We start from the raw sequence: 20,366 nt of genomic DNA, 5'->3' as shown, positions 1-20,366 counted from the left end.
TATAATGATGATTTTTTTTTTTTTTTGGTTATCGTTGGTTAGTTATCGATGTTGTCTATGATGATAATAATATATAAATATAATCCCAAAATGAATCATCAGAAAAAAAATTGAATGTATGATGAGTCATCAAAAGTTTATTTTCATCAAAAAAAAGTCAAGAAGTCATGGATAACTTCCTTTTCCTGTTTGATTTTTTTTCTCGTTTGTTTATTATTATTCCACCTGATTATTCACTCATATAATGATCGATCATTTAACGAGAAAAACTAATCGGATATTATGTGTGTGTTATTCATTCATGAATCACTTGATGTTGTTCAATTTTCAGATGATGATGATCAATAATGATGATAATAAATTAATTTTCCAATGACATCTCCATATATTCATCGTTTTTTTTTAATAATCCATGAGAAGAAAAACTATAAAGTTTTTTTTCGTTTTGTTTTGTTCAGCCATCGATTTTTTTTTGGAATACCCGATTGAATTGATGATCAAGATCAGTTGTGTGTGTGTGTGTGTGTCAATTCAATTCAATTGATTGATTGATTGATTGATTAAATAATTAATTAATTGATTAGAATAATTCAATTCCTTTGAGATGGGATTGTTGGTTGTGTTTGAATGAAAATTGAATTCCAAATTCTATGCAATGATTAATTCATTCATTCATTCATTCATTCAAATAGAAATGTCAAACTGCCGCTGAACTCGAATGTCAAAAGTTTTTTTTCCAAAGAAACAATGAAAATAAATAATAAAGTATAATATTTGAACTAACTAAACAACATTAAGAGACAGATTTCGAAAAGCTTTCTATATCATATTGAATCGAATGTTGAAAATTGATCATAACAAGAAAAGACAACGAATAACGAAAACGTAAGTAAAAAAAAATTTAATTAAAACTTGATTTCCGTTTTTTTTCTATCTATAACATTTGCCACATTAGATGTACAGCTACATTATCATCATCATCATCATTTGAAAAATAGAATTTATATTTTTGAAAGTAATTTGAAATTGAAAACTTCTTTTTTTTTCTTTGGATGGATGAATAGATTGATATTGGATATGTCATCCACCATTGTTTAATTCTTGATTAGTTTGTTTTTGTTTGTTTCTTTTTTTTTTCGTTTTTCATTTGTTGGTTTTTCATGTTGGTGGCTGAGGCGGTATACACTATAGTATAATAATGAGAATTCAATTTGAAAACAGAATTGAATTTTCGAAACTTGAAACTTTTCAAGTTGATAAAGTTTTTTCCATTTTTTTTTTTGGTCTTGATGATGATGATGATGATAAAATCAAAGAATCAAAAAAATAGAAATAGAAAAAAACAGAATCATAAGCCCATCATCAGAATGGGCCGTTTGAATTGATGATTTTTCGAATGTTTTTGTTGTTGTTGTTGTTTTGTTTTGTTAGTTATCATATTTTTTTCGCTCCTTACTTTAGCCAACATGTTGTGTGCGTGTGTGTGTGTGTGTTGCAAAATACAAATGTTCAATGAATCGATTTTTTTTTATTTTTGTTTTTTTGTCGATAAAATCTCTGTAGATGAAATCTCAGTAAAATTGTTTACCATTTACCAGTAGTAACTGTTGTTGTTGTACCATTATCATTCGATTTTGATTCGATTCGATGAATCGATTTATCGCCATCAATCGTGAATCCATTTGTCAGAGAATAATAATAATAATAGCAACAACAAAAAGAAAACTATCAAACAAACAAAACAAAACGACGAAAAAATGAACACACACCAACAACGAAAAAAAAAATTCGAATCAAGAACATTAAATTCTCATCGAATCAAATGAACCGAAACGCCGGCATTTTGGAACAATCATCATCATCATCATCATTGTCGATTGTTTGTTATTCGTTATGTTGTTTTCACTTGAAAAAAATATAACCAAAAAATTGTTTCAGCTATAACGATAATGATATGGCAAAACCACTATCCGTGATCTAAACAACAACGAAAAAAAACTAAACAAAAAAGAAAAAGTAGTTTATCGCTTTCAATCATCTGCCATATTCTACTATACCTTCAATACTGGTCAGAATATTTTGCTGTTTGCGTGTTTGATGACCATTACCGATGATGATGATTCTATCGATTCTTTCTGAATAAAAACAACCATTTGTTTCATTGATGGATTCATCATGTTGGCCTGATAATTTATCATCACGATTTTTTTTTATCATCAATATCAGATCAAACTCCTTTATTTTTTTTGCGAACAATTTTTATTGATTTTATAATGATGATTATTATATACGGAAACATATTTACCATCATTTTTTATACAATTCTTTGCTATCGATAGTTTCGTCCATCACGAAAACAAATCAACACACGTGATTGTCACGGCTTCAAGAAAGTTGATTTCAATTTTTCGAATAAATTGGCTAATATTTTTAAATTTATCATGGCTTCTTCGGGCCTAGAATTCTCAACAAAAGGCCTCCAGAGTGTCTGTCCAACCGGTATTGACAGTTTTGATGATCTAATCGGTGGTGGCTTTGCTCTCACTTCAGTGAACATCATAGGTTTGTTTTGATTTTTGTTTTATTTAATTTTCTTGATTTTAATTTTTTGAATCTAATCAACAACAGAAGAAGATCAATTTCAAATGTATAGTTCTATGTTGGTGAAAGCATATCTATCATCAGCAATCTATGCCGAACAGGAAATCATAATATTTTCTCCTACACTCAGCCATGGTAAATGTCGTTTTATCCGTGAATTACCTTCATTTACAAGAGATGATCCATTATCAAGCGGTAATGGTGTGAGTCCAGCCAAAGATTTCTCCAAAATGAAAATTGCCTTCCGATATTCAAATATTCCATCACGATTCGATGAAAATATCGAACAAAAACGTTTTGATTTTGGCGAATATATCGATGCCAATCTGTTAGAAAACATGACAATCAAATTCTACGACCATTCAGAATTGATAAAAATATTGAGGGAAAAATCTCTTGAGCAAAAATCAGATAAAGTATGTCGAATATTCATCGATCAATTAGGTTCACCAAATAGTTCGATCGAAATCAATCAATTGCCGCGACTGATGCATCAATTGAAATCATTAATGAGACGTCTAACAAAATCGGTATCAATTATAACAATGGTCACTGCATCCATTCCACAATATGATCTTATTGATGATCATTCGATTCGACAAAAACTTTATTTTGAATCAGATTCGGCCATACGGTTCACAACTTTCTCAGATGACGACGAATCGAATCCATATCGACAGGATTATGTGGGTCTTGTACAACTTTTACGTTTACCTCAACTGAATTCGCTTGCACCATACAATCCAAACCTTATAACCACTGATTATGGATTGAAATTACATACAACTAAACGATTTTTATCAATAGAACCATTAGCATTGCCACCTGATTTAGGTGAAACGGTTAATCGTTTCACAAGTTCCAGTCAAGCGACCGATAAACTTCACTGTACTAAACAAACTGACTTTTAAAATTTGTTTATTTTATAATTTTTTTAATTAATGATTCAGTTTTCAAATAAGATATATAAAAAATTAAATCAAAATAATGATGATGCATTAGATGAATTTAATCATTAGATTCTAATGATTGACCAGTGGTTGTCGCCGATGATCCATCCGATGTTAACAAGCTAGCAGTGGTGGTGGTCATTGACGATGACAATGATGAACTTATTGATTCGGATGAAGCCAGATGATCTTTGTCTAATAATGATGATTGAAATGTTTTCATTGAAGATGTTTCAACATTTGTGACCGAATCACATATATAACTTGAATCGACTTTGGATGTGGAAGAATCAAGAATTGGTTCTTTGAATTTGGTAGCCGTCTGTTCAGATGATTGTGGTTGTTGATCAAAAATAGGATCAGTAGGTATAATTAAAGGTGGATTACGATTTTCGGCCGATAATGGTGATGATGATTCGGCTGGAGAACTGGGCGTAGATGTCGAAAGACAGATTTGTGATTTAGTATCATTATTTGATGATGTAAGATGATCCGAACTTGAACCAATGGTCATTAAATTGCTATTGAATTTATCCATCGAAGATGAATTTGCGGATGGCCATTGTGGAATACCAGTGGTAGAAATTCCAGGTGAATTATAACCCGATTGTGGTGGCATCATCGAACCGGAACGATTATTATTGTTATTGTTACTTGTAGATGTGGACGAAATCGATTGCATAAGCGATGATTTAGATGACGTTGAAGTTGTCGATACTGATGATGAATAAGATGGTGGAGGTCCAGATAAGCCTGATCCTCCTGAAGGGGATTGAGATAATAATAATGGCGGCGGAAGATCAGGTGATTTGAATAATGACTTTTGTGTTTGAGTTGGCTGGTTTTTTGGTGACATTCGATTACTTGGTGATGGTGATATTTTACCACTATGTGATAAGGGCGATGAATTGGCTAGATAAAAGAGAACAAATCAATAAATTAAAACGATTATAGAACATCAAATATCTTACCATTTCTTCGATTAGATGGCTGAGGAGAAGTTGAACCAACAATGTTGGTGTTGCTGGAACCACTTGAATTTGATGACGTTGGTGATGTAATCGTATTTGCTGTAAATGTAGAAATAGTATTTGATGATGATGATGATGAAGATACGGAAGAAGGCGTTGACGATGCTGAAATAGTAGAACTAGATACATTTGAATTCGAAGATGATTGAGAATTTTTCTGTATTTTCGGTATAGTATATTTATTATTCTTGAATACCGAAACATTTGTTAATTTCGAAAGAACAGAATCGGCAGTCGATGATGGTGATGCACTACCCGTAGATGTATTCAACATTGATTGAGTGGATGAAGATGATCCACTGCCATTACCACTACCACCGCCAGATGATGATGTTTTTGTTTTGGTAATACTCATTTTCAAACCAGAATTCGATTGTTTAATCGTAAATTGTGAATCACGATAAAATGATGATTTTGAAGATTTTTCTGCCGAGGATGGCCGTTGTGAGGATTGTTTAGATGATGATGATGATGACGATGACGAATCAGCCCTGTTTGCATTAGATGAAGAATTTGATGATATTTCCGGAGATGTAGATTGTCCAACTGGTAATAATATCGTTGATGATTGACTCGAATTCGAAATGGTTGATGATGGCGATGGCGTCGATGATGAACCATCGACAGCATTTTTCTGCAAAAGTCTATCGACAACTGATGTTAATGATGCTTTTTTGGTTGTTTTTCCAAATAATGATTTCAATGTTGAACCAGCTGATGATGATAATCCTCCACCACTTGTTACTGATGTTGATGATTGTGAAGCCAATACCGATTGTGATTGTGACAATGATGATGATAACAACGATGAAGCTGTCGATGAGGATTGAAGAATTTTAGGTGAAGTTATTGGCGATGTTATGGCTGAAATGCAAAGAGAAAAAAATCAGTTAATTTTACCATGTCAACTAAAACCGGCAAAAACCCAATTAAAAAAAGAGACAAAAGAAAAAATTCATGCATTTATAACCATATCAAACCCAACTAGAAAAAATAATAGTAAAATAAATGAAACCTAAAAAAGAATAATCAACTACAGAAAAAAACCCGGCATTCCAGAAGTATATAACAACTAAAACTACTAATGTCCATAGTCTTTACTTTTCGCTAATGTTTGTTTTGAAGATGTCGCTGAAGAAATGGTGGGTGATGATGAAGCCGAAAACATTAGACTACTTCCGGCAACAACTTGTTGTTGCTGTTGTTGTTGTGATTTACTTGAATCCGATGATGATTGTTGCGATTTTCGAATACCACCTGTTGCAATCAATGATTGTGATCCACCGATACTACTTGAACCTATTGTTATTGTAATTGGTGATGATTTATTCGAAGATGTTTGAAGCATTAATGAATTTGCGGATGATCCTGTGTTGCTGGTAGTGGCGGTAAATTTCACATTTTTCAATGTTGGTTTTACAAAACGTTGTTGTTGTTGTTGTTGAGATTGCTGCTGCTGTTGTTTGTATTGTTGTTGTTGTTCATTAGCCGATAATGAATTCTGTACAGCAGATATTGCGGCTGCATGTGCCATTGCAGCCGATCCACCGGAATTAGCAACCGTTGCGACAGCCAATGCAGCCGCTTGTTCCATTGTCTGATCATTTGACAATGATCCACTGATATTTGATTGCTGTTTACTCAATATTGATGATAAATTTGCTGTTTTACCGACGGATTGTATGAGTGAATTTGTTTGTTTATTACTTGTCATCGTTGTCGTCGTCGACGAGGCTGATGATGACGATAATAATGACAAAACCTTATCGGAAATTTTCATTGATAAATTACCTCCTGTTCCAGTATTGTTTAATCCAGTTGATGATGATAATGATTGTTGTTGGCGATTTAATGATGATGATGATGCAACATAATTCGATTGCGGTTGTGTTGATGGTGGTGATGTTTTTTTCTTCTGTAATGAAGATGGTGAACTACCAGTATTTGTCATAATATTACCCGATGATGTTGACGATGATTGATACATTCTAGATGATTGTGATAATGGTGGTAATTGTGATTTCGTTATTATCGGTGATGATGAATTGCTGCCACCACCACCACTACTACTACTACCACTACTGAGTAAGCTATCTGATGAAGCTGAACCCGTTGCCGATATAATGAATTCTGTGATTCAGGAAATAAGTTCAAAATTTAAAAATGCTTCTTATGATAAATAAATACCTTTATTATGTTCCAAACTATCGGCACGTTTACGCTTTTTATTCTTATTATTATTCTGACCACTGACCATTATTGGATTGAGCATCGTATCCAAATCTGACGATGTTGATGATGATATCATCGATTTAGATGATAAACTTGCATTCGATTTTGATTGTGTAATTTTAATCTGATTATTTTGTTGTTGTTGATTTTTCAATATTAACTTTGGTACATTATCCGATGATGATGATTCCTTCTGACCAGATATAGCTTCCAATTGTTTGATAATTTTCAATTGTTCTTCATCACCTATTAATAAATATTAATTTAGATTAAACGTAATTTACTGATTTACATGATTACCTGATTTAATTGAATTAAATTTATGATCACCTCTGCTGCCACCATGATGATGATTTGTATCTATCGAATAAGATGATGATGATGATGAAATAGGAATTGTTGTATTGATTGTTGTTGATGGGTAATCATTTGAATCCATTGGTTCTTGTTTAATTGTTGAATGTGGGTGAGATTGGCTAACAAAATTATCCAACATTATTGTTCGTCGTTTACCACCAGCCGGATCCATAAAATCCGTTTCCGATGATGGGCGTTTACGTTTTTTCTGACTATTTTGATTATTGTTATTATTATTTGTATTAGATGCCAATGATGTTAATTGATTGGATGTCAATTTTGAAAGACTTGTAGTACTTGTAGATGTTGCTGTTGTTGTTGGTTGATTGATACCCAATGCCGGCACATCACTCAACATACTCATCAACATTGTATTGTGATGCATGACGTTTGGTTTTTTAGCCGCCAACGATGATTTCGACAACGGATTCGCCGTTTTATTCTGTTGTTGTTGTTGTTGTTGAAACAATAAATATTGAAGATTTTTTGTAGTTGTCGATTCATTGCCATTATTATTATTATTGCCACTACAGCTACTGTAGAATTCATTTTTGATATTTGTCATCGATGATGATGTTCGTTGTTGCTGTTGATGATGATTATTATTTTTATTATTATTATCCATATTCGATGAACCACCAGATGATTGGGGATGTTGTTGTTGCATAGCTTGATACAGAATACTAGATGTTGGTGTCGATGTTGCTGTAGGTGTTGTCGGTATATTCATCAATAATTGTGGTGGTTTTTCTTCATTTCCTTTTCCTGTTTCACGAAGTTTTGCCTGTGCAGCACGACATCGATTTATTATCGAACGCATCGTAACCGGTATTGATAAAGATCTATTCAAATGGTTGAAATTGAAAATTTACGAAAAAAAATATATAAAAACTGTGACTTACTTTTGCATAACTTTACTAATATAATCATCATTACAAATTGAATTCATTGTAACATGATTACTATTGGTACAGCCGTTCATTGTTGCCGAATTTGACAATGATGATGATGATGAATTGGCATATAATTTACATCGTACCTGTGTTATATCTTTTAAATCAATTTCCATTGTAGCCAATGATTGTTCTAAAGGATGTTCGAATTGTACATAGATATTGGTCAGGCCAAAATATGATACTTCAAATATATGATGATTAATATTCGATGATTCTGATTCATCCAATCAAAAAAACATTTGATTAAAAATCGATTAGTTCGGCAAAAAACAACACATACCATTATTGATATTATTCTTTCGAACGTAACTTAATTTACGTATAATGGATCCAAGTATAACGTTGAACAAAACCTGTTGACGAAGATAGACTAATATCCGTGATACATGACTTGGATGTGTGAATGGTAGACGTTCCAAAAGTACACCACCACCACCACTACCACCACCATTCCCATTACGAAGTGATGACGAACAATATGAATCTGATGATTGTTGATCATAATAATCATTATTGTTTACATAGTAACAATGTCGTTGATCCGGTAGAATGGCCAAAAACGATGATGATGATGATTTGAGCTTTGAAGTGGCTAATGTTGATGATGATGGATTCAATTGTACAGTTGTTAACAATGATATCATTGGCTGTGGTTCAAAACTAAAACCATCGATTTGTTTTGTCAAATTAATTCCGGTTAATTTTTGTATTTTGTTCACCAAATCCAAACTTATAGGTAAAGGCCGTGTTAATCGTAATACATAACAAGCAGGTAATAGTTCACTATTTTGTTCATTATGTTCAAGAAAATGTGGAAAATTTTTACCATCGGTACGTTGTTTAACAATGATCAATGATTTGGATTGTAACCGTTTAGGTTCCGATGAATCTTCAAGTAGTATCTGAGCAGAATAACCAAGTTTACGTTCGATAACTACATCGACAGTTAATGGTAATGAAAGTTTTTGCTGTAAATCCAACAAATCATATGGTGGAACAAAAAATGTTAATTTCATTGGATGGCCACCTTTTCTTGATTCAAGCACACCCATTGGTGAACGATGAACCAGATTATTAATATCATTGATTTGATTCTTTTGTATTTCGGCCATTTTTTCCAGGTCTTTTTCCAATGAATCCAATGCCTGATAAGCTTTTTCCGTGATTGGACGATCGGCTTTAATCTTATAGATGGCTGCCAATCCTTCCAGATGTTTAGTGAATTCGGTAAAATCACGGCGGTTAAGAACATCGATTAAATCCGTGCATACCATCGGTGGTTTGTCATTATGCGATATTTGACAATCATCCACAGATTCTTTCTCTTGATTGAATTTAATTTCTACATAATAAATGCTTGAATAAATGAAACATTGTGATGCATGCATTTTGGCCGCAAATTTTAGATTCAATTGTCGACATATAGTCTCTAAGCGTTCTAACATTGTGGCTATCGAACGAACTTCAATATTTTTTTGCATTGTATCCAATGATTTCTGTAGCTGTTGACGTTCATCCAAAGCTATGGATCGTTTATCCAATAAAAATTGTTTCATCGAACGAGACAGATCATTCCATGATCGTTGTTCATTACGTTTTGAATGTAATTTTTGCATCAAAAATGATGATGATGTCAATGTTGATGATTGATCCATTATAGTTGATGATGAGGATGATGATGATGATGGTAAAGTGGCCAACAACAATGATTGACCAGATGTTTTGATTGTTGATTGAATAATATTTTTATTATTGTGTAAATTCGTTCGAATCGGCATCGTTTGAGAATTGTTTATCTGTTGTTGTTGTTGTTGTTGTTGATGATGATGATGATGATGGTATGGACGTTGTTGATGGAATTGATTCGATGATGATGATCCTGATTGTTGGCCTTGTTGCTGTTGTTGCGGCATTCGAATCGATGTTGTGGCACTCATATTTTTTTTCACTATTTTTTTTTAATAATTATGACTAAATTTGAAATTAAATTTTAATTTTAATTCTGATGATCATTGATTTTTATAAATAGTTTTATTCCATGTTTTTCTCATCATCGTCATCGATGAAAAACAACAAATAATCAGTCACTGAATTGTGTAACTCAACTTGGCTTCGTTCATAGAGGACGATTTTTTTGGCTTTTGTTTTGTTTGGCCGAATATATCGAATATCGCCATGTTTTGAGCTGTCTCGTTTGTTTGATCGACTTTGCTTGTGAGTGTGTGTTTCATGGTTGGGTTGAAATTTCGATAAAAAACTTTTTAAAAAATTTAAATTTCCAAACGAAACAAAAATGATGTCCAGATCGGTTCGTGCAGAAACACGTAGTAGAGCTAAAGATGACATTAAACGTGTTATGCATGCAATCGATAAGGTTAGAAAATGGCAGAAAAAATGGGTAACAATTGGTGATACGACAATGAAAATCTATAAATGGGTACCAGTTACCAGCTATGATGAGACGGTAATCATCTTTCAATTAATTAATGATCAACCATTATATAACGATTATATTTTCTTTACATCCCATTTTTTTGTCCGTATAAAGAGTTTTAAAAACAAAAGTTCATCATCCACTTCAACGAAAACGGATACTGGATCATCATCATCGCAACAACAACAACAATCATCATCAACTACATCAAAATCAATTGATCAAAATAATAAAGAAAATTCCAAACCACTAAATAATGTTGGTGGCGGAGATGATTCACAAAGTTTTCTACAATCCGAATGTTCAAGTCAAGATGGTTCGAATTCCATATCTCAGCTATCATCATCAGCATATCATCCAATGGAAACCAATGATACAAGCACAAGTAATCCGACCGGAAATCTGGTTAGCCAAACAACAGCAAACAATAGTATTAGTAGCATGTTGGATGCACATAATGATAATGCACAATTTCCTGATAATTGTCCGACATCTATATCGAATAACAAAACAGTCAACAACAACAGTAATAATACTCAGGATAAGTAAGAAGAAACAAAAAAAAAATATTAATTTTTATTCCAATTCAGTTAATCATTAATCATAAAAAAAACATGATTTATATGTCACATAAACTAATTAGATGATTGTATTCAGATTAAACTTTCTTCCGATTGAAACATTATTAATCGTTTTGAAGATTTTTCCACCGATGATTGTCGTTCATTTTCATTATCATCATCATGATGATTCGTTTGTCTATATTGATTCGGTACAATATTTTTGGCCATCAAATTTAAATGTTCGATTCTGGATTGTAAATTTTCAATATCATTTCGTAATTGATTACGTGGACTTGTAAATAATTGTTGCCGTAATCGTTGTCTTTCTTCTGGTTTAATCAATATTGGTGGTGTTTCAATGGTGAATGGTGAATATAATTTTATCGGTGTCGATTGATCACCAGTCATTTGTTCATATTGATTTTCACCGCCATTCGATTTCGATGATGGCTTTAACTAAAACACATTAAATCAAAGATGGATGAAATTTGCAATTATTTATTTAAACAATCAAAAAAAAAAAAAAAAAAAAAAAAAGAAATCTCTTACCATTGTCGAAATGGTATTGAAACCATGACGAACTTGTGTTAAACTATTGATGGCCGTATTTTTAATATCTTTAAGCAATGAACGTTTAGAATGAACATTGTAACCATCTTTTTTTCACGAATTCCAGATGATACAGATATGGTTTTAATTTTATCCGATTTTTCCGAAATACTAGCTATCGGTTTTGCAACCGATAATCGAATCGATAATGATGTTGATGATACTTTTGTCGATTTTTTTCCATTGGTCGATGATGATTTTAAATATGATGTTGATTTCGATCGTTTATTATTATTTGCTATTCGTTTTGTCGATATTTTCAATCGATTAATTGATCCATTATTGGATGGAACAGAAATTTGTTTTCCAGGATAATTGTTTTCCATAATTAATGATGATGATGATGATAATGTGTCGTCGAAACGAAAATATTTGGAATGTTGAAATGTGAACAAAAAAAAAGAAAAGAAAAACCAATAAAAAAAATGAAAATTTTTCAACCGTTCTTTGGTTGGTTGGTTGAATTTAAAACCGCCACTAACCGATCCAAAGGTGGAGCTGAGGGCGGTGCTTGTCATTTTTTGTTTTTTGTTTTTGCAAGGAATTTAAATTCTTTCACCAACACTGTACACTGTACATAGAGTACGTGTCTCAAAATAGAGATTTCAAGGACAAGAAAATATTTTACCTTTTTTCGAATTGATTAATTGTGAAAATTATTAATTATTATGAGAAAACTGATGATGATGATGATGATGATGATGAATAAATTATAATTTAGACTCGATAAAGAAAAATACGAATGTATGAATCAATTTTCTTATCATAATCATTTAATCATTTTCTCTTACGTAAAAATATTTTTTATTTTTTTTTTAAATCAAATTTATTACTTTTATAGAGTTAATATATTTTATATTCGATTATTGAACATGGTTGTTGTGCAATCGAAATGCATTTATCAATGATGAGGATGATTTGTATGATGATGATGATGATGAAATTGTCACAATCAATTTTTTTCCAGTTTCTCCCTGTGTTTATCGATAACGATACTTTGTTTTTTTTAATCATTTTGTTCACGTGAATCCACCGGCTTCAATTCATCAGGCAATTCTGGTGGCTGTGAATATGGTGTCATTTCTAATGGTTCAAACATTCCATCTGGTTCTTTGTTTTAAACAAAATAGAAATCAAATGAAAATTTAGTAATTTCAAATACCACATTATTTTATTATTAGATAGAAAACTTACGACGAAAACAAAGTCCAATTGTTGCCGGTGCCTGTGCTTTGGCTGTCGTTACTGTTAAATTATATTCAGCAACTGTTTTATGATCATCCATTGGTTGATCATCTTTGATGAGCATCTGATCTTTGGCCAATATTTTTGTTATACCTTCGATCATTTTTTTCAATTCAATAATGGGTGTTACTTCTTTACAATCCAGAAATATGGTTGTCGTTTGTCGTCGTACCATAAGGAATACTTCCTAATTTTGGATTAAAAATTACCGAAATGAGAAAAAATTGACATTTCTATTTCGAAAAAAAATCACTTATGACATACCATTTTTGTTGTTGTTACTATTTTCAACACAAATGAATCGATCAACCAAATCTGAAAAAAATTTTTAATTAATTTCAATTCAATTTTGATTGAATTTTATTGGATGAAATTAATTTTACACAGATACACACACACCACCCGCAAAGAAATTATCCGGCAAACAAATCAAGTCAACAAAACAAAAATGAAATGTGCATTGCAATTGTTGAAATGATTAGCCATTTCAACACTTTTGATCCTGCTCAGGTTAATATAGCTATATATATTAAAATATTCGAAAAAGAAAAAAAAATCCTCATCATCGATTTTTATCATCATTATCTTGAAGATCATCATGTAATGTAAACAAGTAAATTAAAATATTTTGTACGGGAAATTAAAATCATATTGCAAAATTATTGAACTCATCAATGACATAATCTTGATGATGATGATGATGATGAAAATCGACATTGAAAGAGGAAGCTGAAGATTGCAACAAAGATTATGGATAAAAACAAGTCTATGTTCCGGATATATAACGTATCCATATAATAAAAATGAAATGTAAGAAAAAAAAATGGCGAGAGAAAACCATGGCCTACATTTTAATCACTTGTTCCAAATGTAATGCAAATTATCATGATATAAATGTTGAAATTATCGTGGTGCCATCTATATTCTGTATGTATGTAATTTTATTGTTTTTCTTCTAATGCTCATACATTTTTCGCCTCACTGTTCACCTCCCCACATAACATTTCTCGCTCTCTCTCTCTCTCTCTCTCGGTTTGTTTACGTCTCTTTTTTCTCTTTCAAAAACTGTGCGCTTTAAATTTTGTTTATTTATTATTTATTATTATTCAATTGACGACCACCCTTTTATCGTTTCGAATTTCGAACAAAAACAGAACTAAATTATTTTTTTCCTGAAATTTTTTTTGAAATAATTAACATTTTGTTGTATTTTATTACGATCAACAAATAACAGGCAGGTTCGAGGCAATTCTAAAACTAATTCAGAAAGGCGTAAACGCCAATTGTTTAAGTAGCAGTTGAATATCGAATCTAATTATCGAACACCAATCTACTATTTATATTTATATTGATGGATCGACGTCCAGGACAACAACAGCAGCCGCAACCACAACAACCACCTGATCAACAAGGCGAAGAATATCATAATCGTTTTATAAATCTAGCAAGAAGATTTATACAACGTCCATTCTTGGCCATTCGAATGGCTGATAATAATGATGATGATGATGAGAATGGCCTTTTTTTAGACAATGATGATAATGTTCATTTTTTTGGTAATGTTGATGAAGATGATGATGATGCTGATGCTGAATGGTTAGCCGATGATTTTTCCGATGAAGATATGGATGACGATGATATTGAATTTCATAATAGAATTATCGCTGTAGATAGTGAAGATGACGATGATGATTTAGACATTAATAACGGTAATAATGATGATAATCGAATGGATCAGAATGAAGAAGAATCTCGTAATGAGAATGAAACAAATTATGATATTTCATTACCGGTTGAACATTCATATTTAGGTGGTTTAGATTCAGTGGATTCAGCACGATGTTTATTTACACCCGGTTCAATTGTAGCATTGAAAACATTATACCTGAATGGAATGTATCTTATACCTGGACAGGAAATCCCATTAACATTTTCCAATCGAATTACATTGCAATTCATTACAGCCATTATTGAACATGATGATTCACGTACATTTGGTATACGTATTGGACGATTTGAAGATCGTTTTGGTACAACGGCCGAAATTCGTAGCTATTCATTCAAAGACGATAGATCATCCATTACGATTAAAGTACAAGGTCGTCAACGATTTATCATTGTTAAAGATTTTAATAATGAACAAGGTGAATATCAACCAAATGTACGAATATTACCCGAAATCAATATGCATGATTTTTTTCGGCCAATCGTACAATCCGAATATCGTTTATCACGAAAAAGTCGTACATTAATAACACCGTTACCGGCTAATTCTCTTAATCAATATGATAATAATGTACTAATGGAACGACTTAAATCGGTATTGATGCGAATATTTGAATATCGAATTAAAAATGATGAATTCAGCTATCCAGTTGATGCTATTGCATTCAGCTATTTTGTTTTGATGACAATACCGTTTCCTGATGCAATTAAAACACATCTATTAAAAATTGATTGTGTAAATCTACGTCTATGGTTAGAGATGTCATTGTTGAATGAAAATTTTAAATTTATCTGTGGTACATGTCGTCAAAATCTTTGTGATCGCAATTCATTTCTGGTTATGTCAAAACTCGGTACATCCGGTACCTTTGTCAATAGTAACGGTTTCGTACATGAATTGTATACATTTTCAAAAGTAGAAAATGCTCGCCGTGTATCATCATATTCGGAAGATTTTTCTTGGTTTCCCAATTATGGATGGATCATTATCAAGTCTGTAATCATTATCAATGCTATTAACAAATTTTAATCTAAAAAATTTTCTTTTTTTTTTAATTTTCAAAAGTTGTCGCCGTTGTCGAACACATTTGGGATGGGAATTTGAAACACGTAAACCAAATATTGTACCGAAAAAATTTTGGGCACTAACCAAGTAAGTGATTTCATTCATTGAAAATATTTTTCAGAATTCTAACATTATTATCTTTAACATCATCATAGGAATTCAATACGTTTAGCATTTCAATCGGATGGAACAAATGGTGATGAATTGTTTGTATATAAATTATTTGAACAAAATCCAATTTTGGATAATCATCATTGATTATTATTATTCTTAAATGATTAAAGATTCTGAAATTTCGAATCTTTTTTTTTGTAAAAAAAACCTGTCATTCTTGTCACAAATAATGAAAAACAAATAAAAAAAGTGGCCATTAAAAAATTTTTATTTTGTCAAAATTTTTATTATATAATGGATTATTTTTTGGAACAAAATATATTTTCATTCATTTTCTTGTTGGTAAAATGATACCATCATATTTTTCTTGAAACCATTTCATAGCATCTTCTTTTGTCAAACGATGTGATGAACCAATACGGCCAGCTTTACGTTTACGTTGATTGATACTGAATCCAGGCCTACCCAATACAACATAAAAATCCAAACCATAGATACCGATCGATGGATCATATTTGATACCTAAATCGATATGTTCCTGGATACCGAAACCGAAATTCCCAGTATCCGAGAAATTTTCTCTACGTAATTCATATTCTTTTACTTTTAATCCTTTTTCAAGAATTTCTTCCGCTTTCGGCCCACGTACAGTACAATGAACGGAAATTTTTTCATTACGACGAATACCAAATGATCGAACAGTGTAGCGAGCTTTTGAGAATACCGGACTTTGACCGGTCAATTGTTCCAACACTTTGGATGCCCGGGTAAGTCTATCGCCTGATTCACCCACACAAATGTTTAGACATAATTTACGGATACGAAGTTCACGCATTGGATTTTTACGTTTACTTGTCCGAGGTTTCTGGATTACTGTAGTGTCCTATTTTTATAAAAAAAATAGATTAGAATTTATCACACATATTTAGTAATATCAATGCAATTGGTAATGAAAATGCCGGATTGATATGTTGCAATATTGTTCATGATTTTGGGCAAAAATTTTCATTCGAAAAAATTCAGAGTCAATAATTTGTTGTTGTTAAAAATCAAAAAACTCTGCCATAAATGCCCGTAAAAAAAATAATTATTGAATTTTTCAACTTACCACTGCGACCATTTTTGAAATGAATTAAAGATGATGAAAACTCGAAAAAATTTGGCCAAAAAATCAACAAATGAAACGAGACACAAAACAAAAATCAAAAACAGCCCAGCGTGAACAGGAAAAAGGAACACATTTACAGCACACAGTAGAAAAAAGCAGTGCGCGTGTGTGTGTGTGACACAAACTTTATACCACGTTGAATACATTGGAAACATACTCGTGTCGATATAGAATTTTGTGGCTATTTTTACTCGAATTTAATTTGTTTTTGTTTTTTTTAAATCAATAATAATTTAAAAATTTCAATTTTTCCAAATCAAAATAAAAACAAATGTTTGCCATTAATCAAAATTATGATTCCATTGATGGTGAATTAATCCGGAAAGCAAGAAAAAGTTTGTTTGAACCTTATGTGAAAGTTATTTTCTGAATGGATTTTTCTAATCACTTTTTTTCTCACCACACACACATAGCTTGTGATAAAATAACCGAATCAATATATGTCACTGCTAATGAACCTACGTTAGCATGTTACCGGATTGAAGAACACATACATCGTTCAGTTCCAGTTCTGGCACAGAAAAAAGATGAAATGATACGAAATGAATCCATTTTAAAGGGATTATTATATGATATAGAATATACAAAAGATTCTATTGAATCTCTTAGCGGTTCCAAAGATTCGTTGGATAATATTCAACGTCTTTTGAAAGATTCTATTTATTTTAAACAACAAGCTGATTATGATGAAAATGTACGACGACGTGTTCAGGAAAAACTTAGAAACACCATTTCGACCGAACTGCTACCATCATCTCCTCATCAGCCAAAAAACGATTTGAAATCAGAAACTTCCAGTAAATCAACGGCTAATGATGCTTCACAACAGAAACAATCAACACATAGGATTCGGATATCGAATTCCAATCGTTTTAATCGATTTTCAACTTCATTCGATTTTTCTCATTCATTACCGATGGTTGCGTCATCTGTCAGTGCTGATCTTCGATCATTAATCAATCAATTTACCAGTAAAGATTCCGGTATTAATAATCAACAAAATATCGTATCAGATAATGGTCAAAAACCGAACACTGTTACAACATCAAAATCATTGTATACATTACAAGAAAATCTTAATCTAACTGAAGATGAAAATTCTCAGACAACAAATTCACAATCGAAGAAGCCAGAAGAATGAGTGAATGATTTTTTTTGCCAATTGTGTAATTTTTATTTTTATTTTTTATAAATTCTTTGTATCAAAATTCGTGCTTGTGTGTGTGCTTTGTAAATATGAAAGAAAAAACGGTTCGACAATAAAATTTACAGATGGAGTGTTTTAAATCTATGGCTCTAGAGTTCAGTTTTTTTTGAATCTGTATCCAGATCAACATCACTGAGATCAATATCCTCGATCACAGGCATTTGGCCATCTTTACCATCCCATGGTTCAGTATCAATAACGTCTGGTAATTGATTCGTACGTAATGGTAGGCTAGTGCCACGACCATATAATAAATCACGTAAAAATTCTCCAATACCTTCATATGAAAATGATCCACGTAATAATGAATATTTCATTTTACGTCCATTAATAACAGCCATTGCTGGATAACCAAAACCACCGATATCTAATGCTGTTTCTAGTTCTGGTTGTGTACCCGCTTCCATCCATAGATATTGCCAACGATTCTTTTTGAAACGTTCAGCCGTTCGTCGTAGAACATCTAGATATTCATTTCGACATTTGGATTGACAATCTAGGATATGTGGTAATACGGATAGGATACAAAGTTGTGAATTTTCACATGCTTGTTTCAGTTGTTCAGTTCCTTTGGTTAGCTGAACAACTTCTGGTGGTTGCATGGTTTCTTCCAATTTATCCATTGCAAATTTTACGAAATCCGATTTAGAACGTCCACCTTGATATTCTTCAGCGCTACCATCCTTTTTACCGGCTGCAAATACTTTGATAGTTGGGAAACCACGAATTTCATAACGACTAGCCAATGATTGATGTACAGTAGCATCAACAGCAGCGACACGAACTTTACCCTTTAATTCGGTAGCAACTTCAGCCCAGATTGGTGCTAAATTTTTACAATGACCACACCATGGTGCATAGAATTCCACTAGCCATAAGTCATCAGATTTGAGTACTTTCTCATCAAAATTTGATTCAGTCAGTTCGATAACATCGTTAGATTTGCTACCACCGCTTCCTGATGATTTACTACCACCGCCGATTCGACTGTCAACAATATTTCCGTAATTCTCGGAAACCAGCATCAATAAATCCTTGTGCACTTCTTTGTCCTTGATAATCGTTCGGTTTGTTTTTATTTGCACCGAAAATTTTGATTGTGGGAAAACCACGAACACCATATTGTGAGCCAAGTGATTGATGTTCATCAGCATTGACAGCACCGACTTTCACCACACCTTTCAATGCTTTTGCTGCTTTCTGATATTCCGGTACAAGATTTCGACAATGGCCACACCATGGTGCAAAAAATTCTACAATCCAAACATCATTTGAATCAATTACACGTGATTGAAAATTTGTTGGTGTCAATTCAATAACATCGGATGAATGATCATAAAGTGCATTTACGGTGTTCAACAAAGCAGCTGCCAACAATAACATCCATTTGAAATCTAAAAAATTAAATTTTGAAATTAAAAACAAAACAAAACTTGATAACCAGTGACAACAAACCTTTGGCCATTTTTTTTTTGTTAATTGAAAAAACCTTGTTAGTTTCGTTATAATATAATAATGATAAAAATATTACATAAATTCAGTTGAATAAATAGAAATCAGTATTTGGTAAAAGAGAATTGTTGACGTTGATTTAATTATCATTAAAAAAAAAAAAAAATTTTTTTGACCAAAAAAAGTCAACGAACAATAACACAATGACGTGTGTTTGTGTTGTGTTGTTTTGTGTGTGTGTGTGTGTGTGTTGAAATAGTGTGATCGTGTTGAAATATGATTGGAGAAATCAGATATAATTTTAGTGAATGAATTAAAAAAAAAACAAAATCCCATCACATGTTTTATCGCAAAATAGGCGGTTCTCAAATTCACTATCCCTGGTTTATTGACACGCCTATCGACTTAATTTAGTTCCAAAATATATTTTTCACAGCTATTTACACAAACTTGTATGATGTGTGAACATATTTTAAAACTTTTACACTGGCGCGAAAATTGTTTATTTTTTTCGGATTATTTCATTTTCATTTTCCTATTTGAACAAAAACAGATATCAAAAAAAATTGAAATATTCTTTGTTTAGATTTGACAAACAAAAATACACTACAAGTTCAAGATAAATAAGATTTATTTAATTTTTTTCCAAATCAAAA

General features: G+C 31.9%; 9 protein-coding genes across 11 annotated transcripts; 4 read left to right on the top strand and 5 right to left on the bottom strand.

Annotated features, from left to right (window-relative positions):
- The first annotated feature begins 869 nt into the window (after positions 1-869).
- On the top strand, positions 870-3,608 carry Elp4 (Elongator complex protein 4). Its single transcript, XM_047053066.2, has 3 exons — positions 870-885; positions 2,340-2,562; positions 2,629-3,608. The coding sequence occupies exons 2-3, from the start codon at positions 2,442-2,444 to the stop codon at positions 3,510-3,512; spliced, it is 1,005 nt and encodes a 334-aa protein (XP_046909022.2). The 5' UTR covers positions 870-885; positions 2,340-2,441; the 3' UTR covers positions 3,513-3,608.
- On the bottom strand, positions 3,503-10,209 carry LOC124490278 (uncharacterized). Of its 2 annotated transcripts, none has more exons than XM_047052749.2 (7): positions 8,408-10,209; positions 8,074-8,341; positions 7,115-8,013; positions 6,770-7,060; positions 5,684-6,712; positions 4,523-5,446; positions 3,503-4,463 (listed from the first exon to the last, which is right to left on the bottom strand). In XM_047052749.2, exons 1-7 carry the CDS (start codon positions 10,062-10,064, stop codon positions 3,610-3,612), a joined length of 5,922 nt encoding a protein of 1,973 aa, XP_046908705.2. In that variant the 5' UTR covers positions 10,065-10,209; the 3' UTR covers positions 3,503-3,609. The 2 variants fall into 2 exon arrangements, with proteins under 2 accessions (XP_046908705.2, XP_075586283.1); XM_075730168.1 differs by having other exon boundaries at positions 6,374-6,712.
- A 78-nt stretch (positions 10,210-10,287) lies between these two features.
- On the top strand, positions 10,288-11,235 carry BCL7-like (chromatin remodeling complex subunit BCL7B-like protein). Its single transcript, XM_047053070.2, has 2 exons — positions 10,288-10,591; positions 10,676-11,235. Exons 1-2 carry the CDS (start codon positions 10,421-10,423, stop codon positions 11,108-11,110), a joined length of 606 nt encoding a protein of 201 aa, XP_046909026.1. The 5' UTR covers positions 10,288-10,420; the 3' UTR covers positions 11,111-11,235.
- LOC124490545 (uncharacterized) lies at positions 11,215-12,228 on the bottom strand. Its single transcript, XM_047053068.2, is given in 3 exon segments — positions 11,215-11,580; positions 11,674-11,789; positions 11,792-12,228. Coding segments are annotated over 3 exon segments (750 nt in total). The 5' UTR covers positions 12,060-12,228.
- A 255-nt stretch (positions 12,229-12,483) lies between these two features.
- EloB (transcription elongation factor elongin B) lies at positions 12,484-13,440 on the bottom strand. Its single transcript, XM_047053073.2, has 3 exons — positions 13,243-13,440; positions 12,928-13,165; positions 12,484-12,843 (listed from the first exon to the last, which is right to left on the bottom strand). The coding sequence occupies exons 1-3, from the start codon at positions 13,243-13,245 to the stop codon at positions 12,740-12,742; spliced, it is 345 nt and encodes a 114-aa protein (XP_046909029.2). The 5' UTR covers positions 13,246-13,440; the 3' UTR covers positions 12,484-12,739.
- Positions 13,441-13,994: 554 nt separating this feature from the next.
- Positions 13,995-16,147, top strand: ohgt (E3 ubiquitin ligase component cereblon). Of its 2 annotated transcripts, XM_047053063.2 has the most exons (4): positions 13,995-14,045; positions 14,213-15,696; positions 15,770-15,856; positions 15,925-16,147. In XM_047053063.2, exons 2-4 carry the CDS (start codon positions 14,330-14,332, stop codon positions 16,025-16,027), a joined length of 1,557 nt encoding a protein of 518 aa, XP_046909019.1. In that variant the 5' UTR covers positions 13,995-14,045; positions 14,213-14,329; the 3' UTR covers positions 16,028-16,147. The 2 variants fall into 2 exon arrangements, with proteins under 2 accessions (XP_046909019.1, XP_075586282.1); XM_075730167.1 differs by having other exon boundaries at positions 14,021-15,696.
- Positions 16,134-17,167, bottom strand: RpL11 (ribosomal protein L11). The gene is made up of 2 exons (XM_047053072.2): positions 16,992-17,167; positions 16,134-16,766 (listed from the first exon to the last, which is right to left on the bottom strand). Exons 1-2 carry the CDS (start codon positions 17,001-17,003, stop codon positions 16,212-16,214), a joined length of 567 nt encoding a protein of 188 aa, XP_046909028.1. The 5' UTR covers positions 17,004-17,167; the 3' UTR covers positions 16,134-16,211.
- Positions 17,168-17,220: 53 nt separating this feature from the next.
- On the top strand, positions 17,221-18,338 carry LOC124490543 (uncharacterized). Its single transcript, XM_047053067.2, has 2 exons — positions 17,221-17,386; positions 17,465-18,338. The coding sequence occupies exons 1-2, from the start codon at positions 17,323-17,325 to the stop codon at positions 18,190-18,192; spliced, it is 792 nt and encodes a 263-aa protein (XP_046909023.2). The 5' UTR covers positions 17,221-17,322; the 3' UTR covers positions 18,193-18,338.
- On the bottom strand, positions 18,201-19,939 carry LOC124490541 (Protein disulfide-isomerase A6 homolog CaBP1). Its single transcript, XM_047053065.2, is given in 3 exon segments — positions 18,201-19,253; positions 19,255-19,652; positions 19,714-19,939. Coding segments are annotated over 3 exon segments (1,314 nt in total). The 5' UTR covers positions 19,724-19,939; the 3' UTR covers positions 18,201-18,347.
- Between the last annotated feature and the right edge of the window lie 427 nt (positions 19,940-20,366).

Source organism: Dermatophagoides farinae, chromosome 4 (genome assembly GCF_024713945.1).
Source record: "Dermatophagoides farinae isolate YC_2012a chromosome 4, ASM2471394v1, whole genome shotgun sequence".
In the NCBI taxonomy this organism is placed as follows: domain Eukaryota; kingdom Metazoa; phylum Arthropoda; class Arachnida; order Sarcoptiformes; family Pyroglyphidae; genus Dermatophagoides; species Dermatophagoides farinae.
The sequence above is the reverse complement of the archived record's forward strand: the minus strand, read 5'-3'. Positions and strand labels throughout refer to the sequence as shown.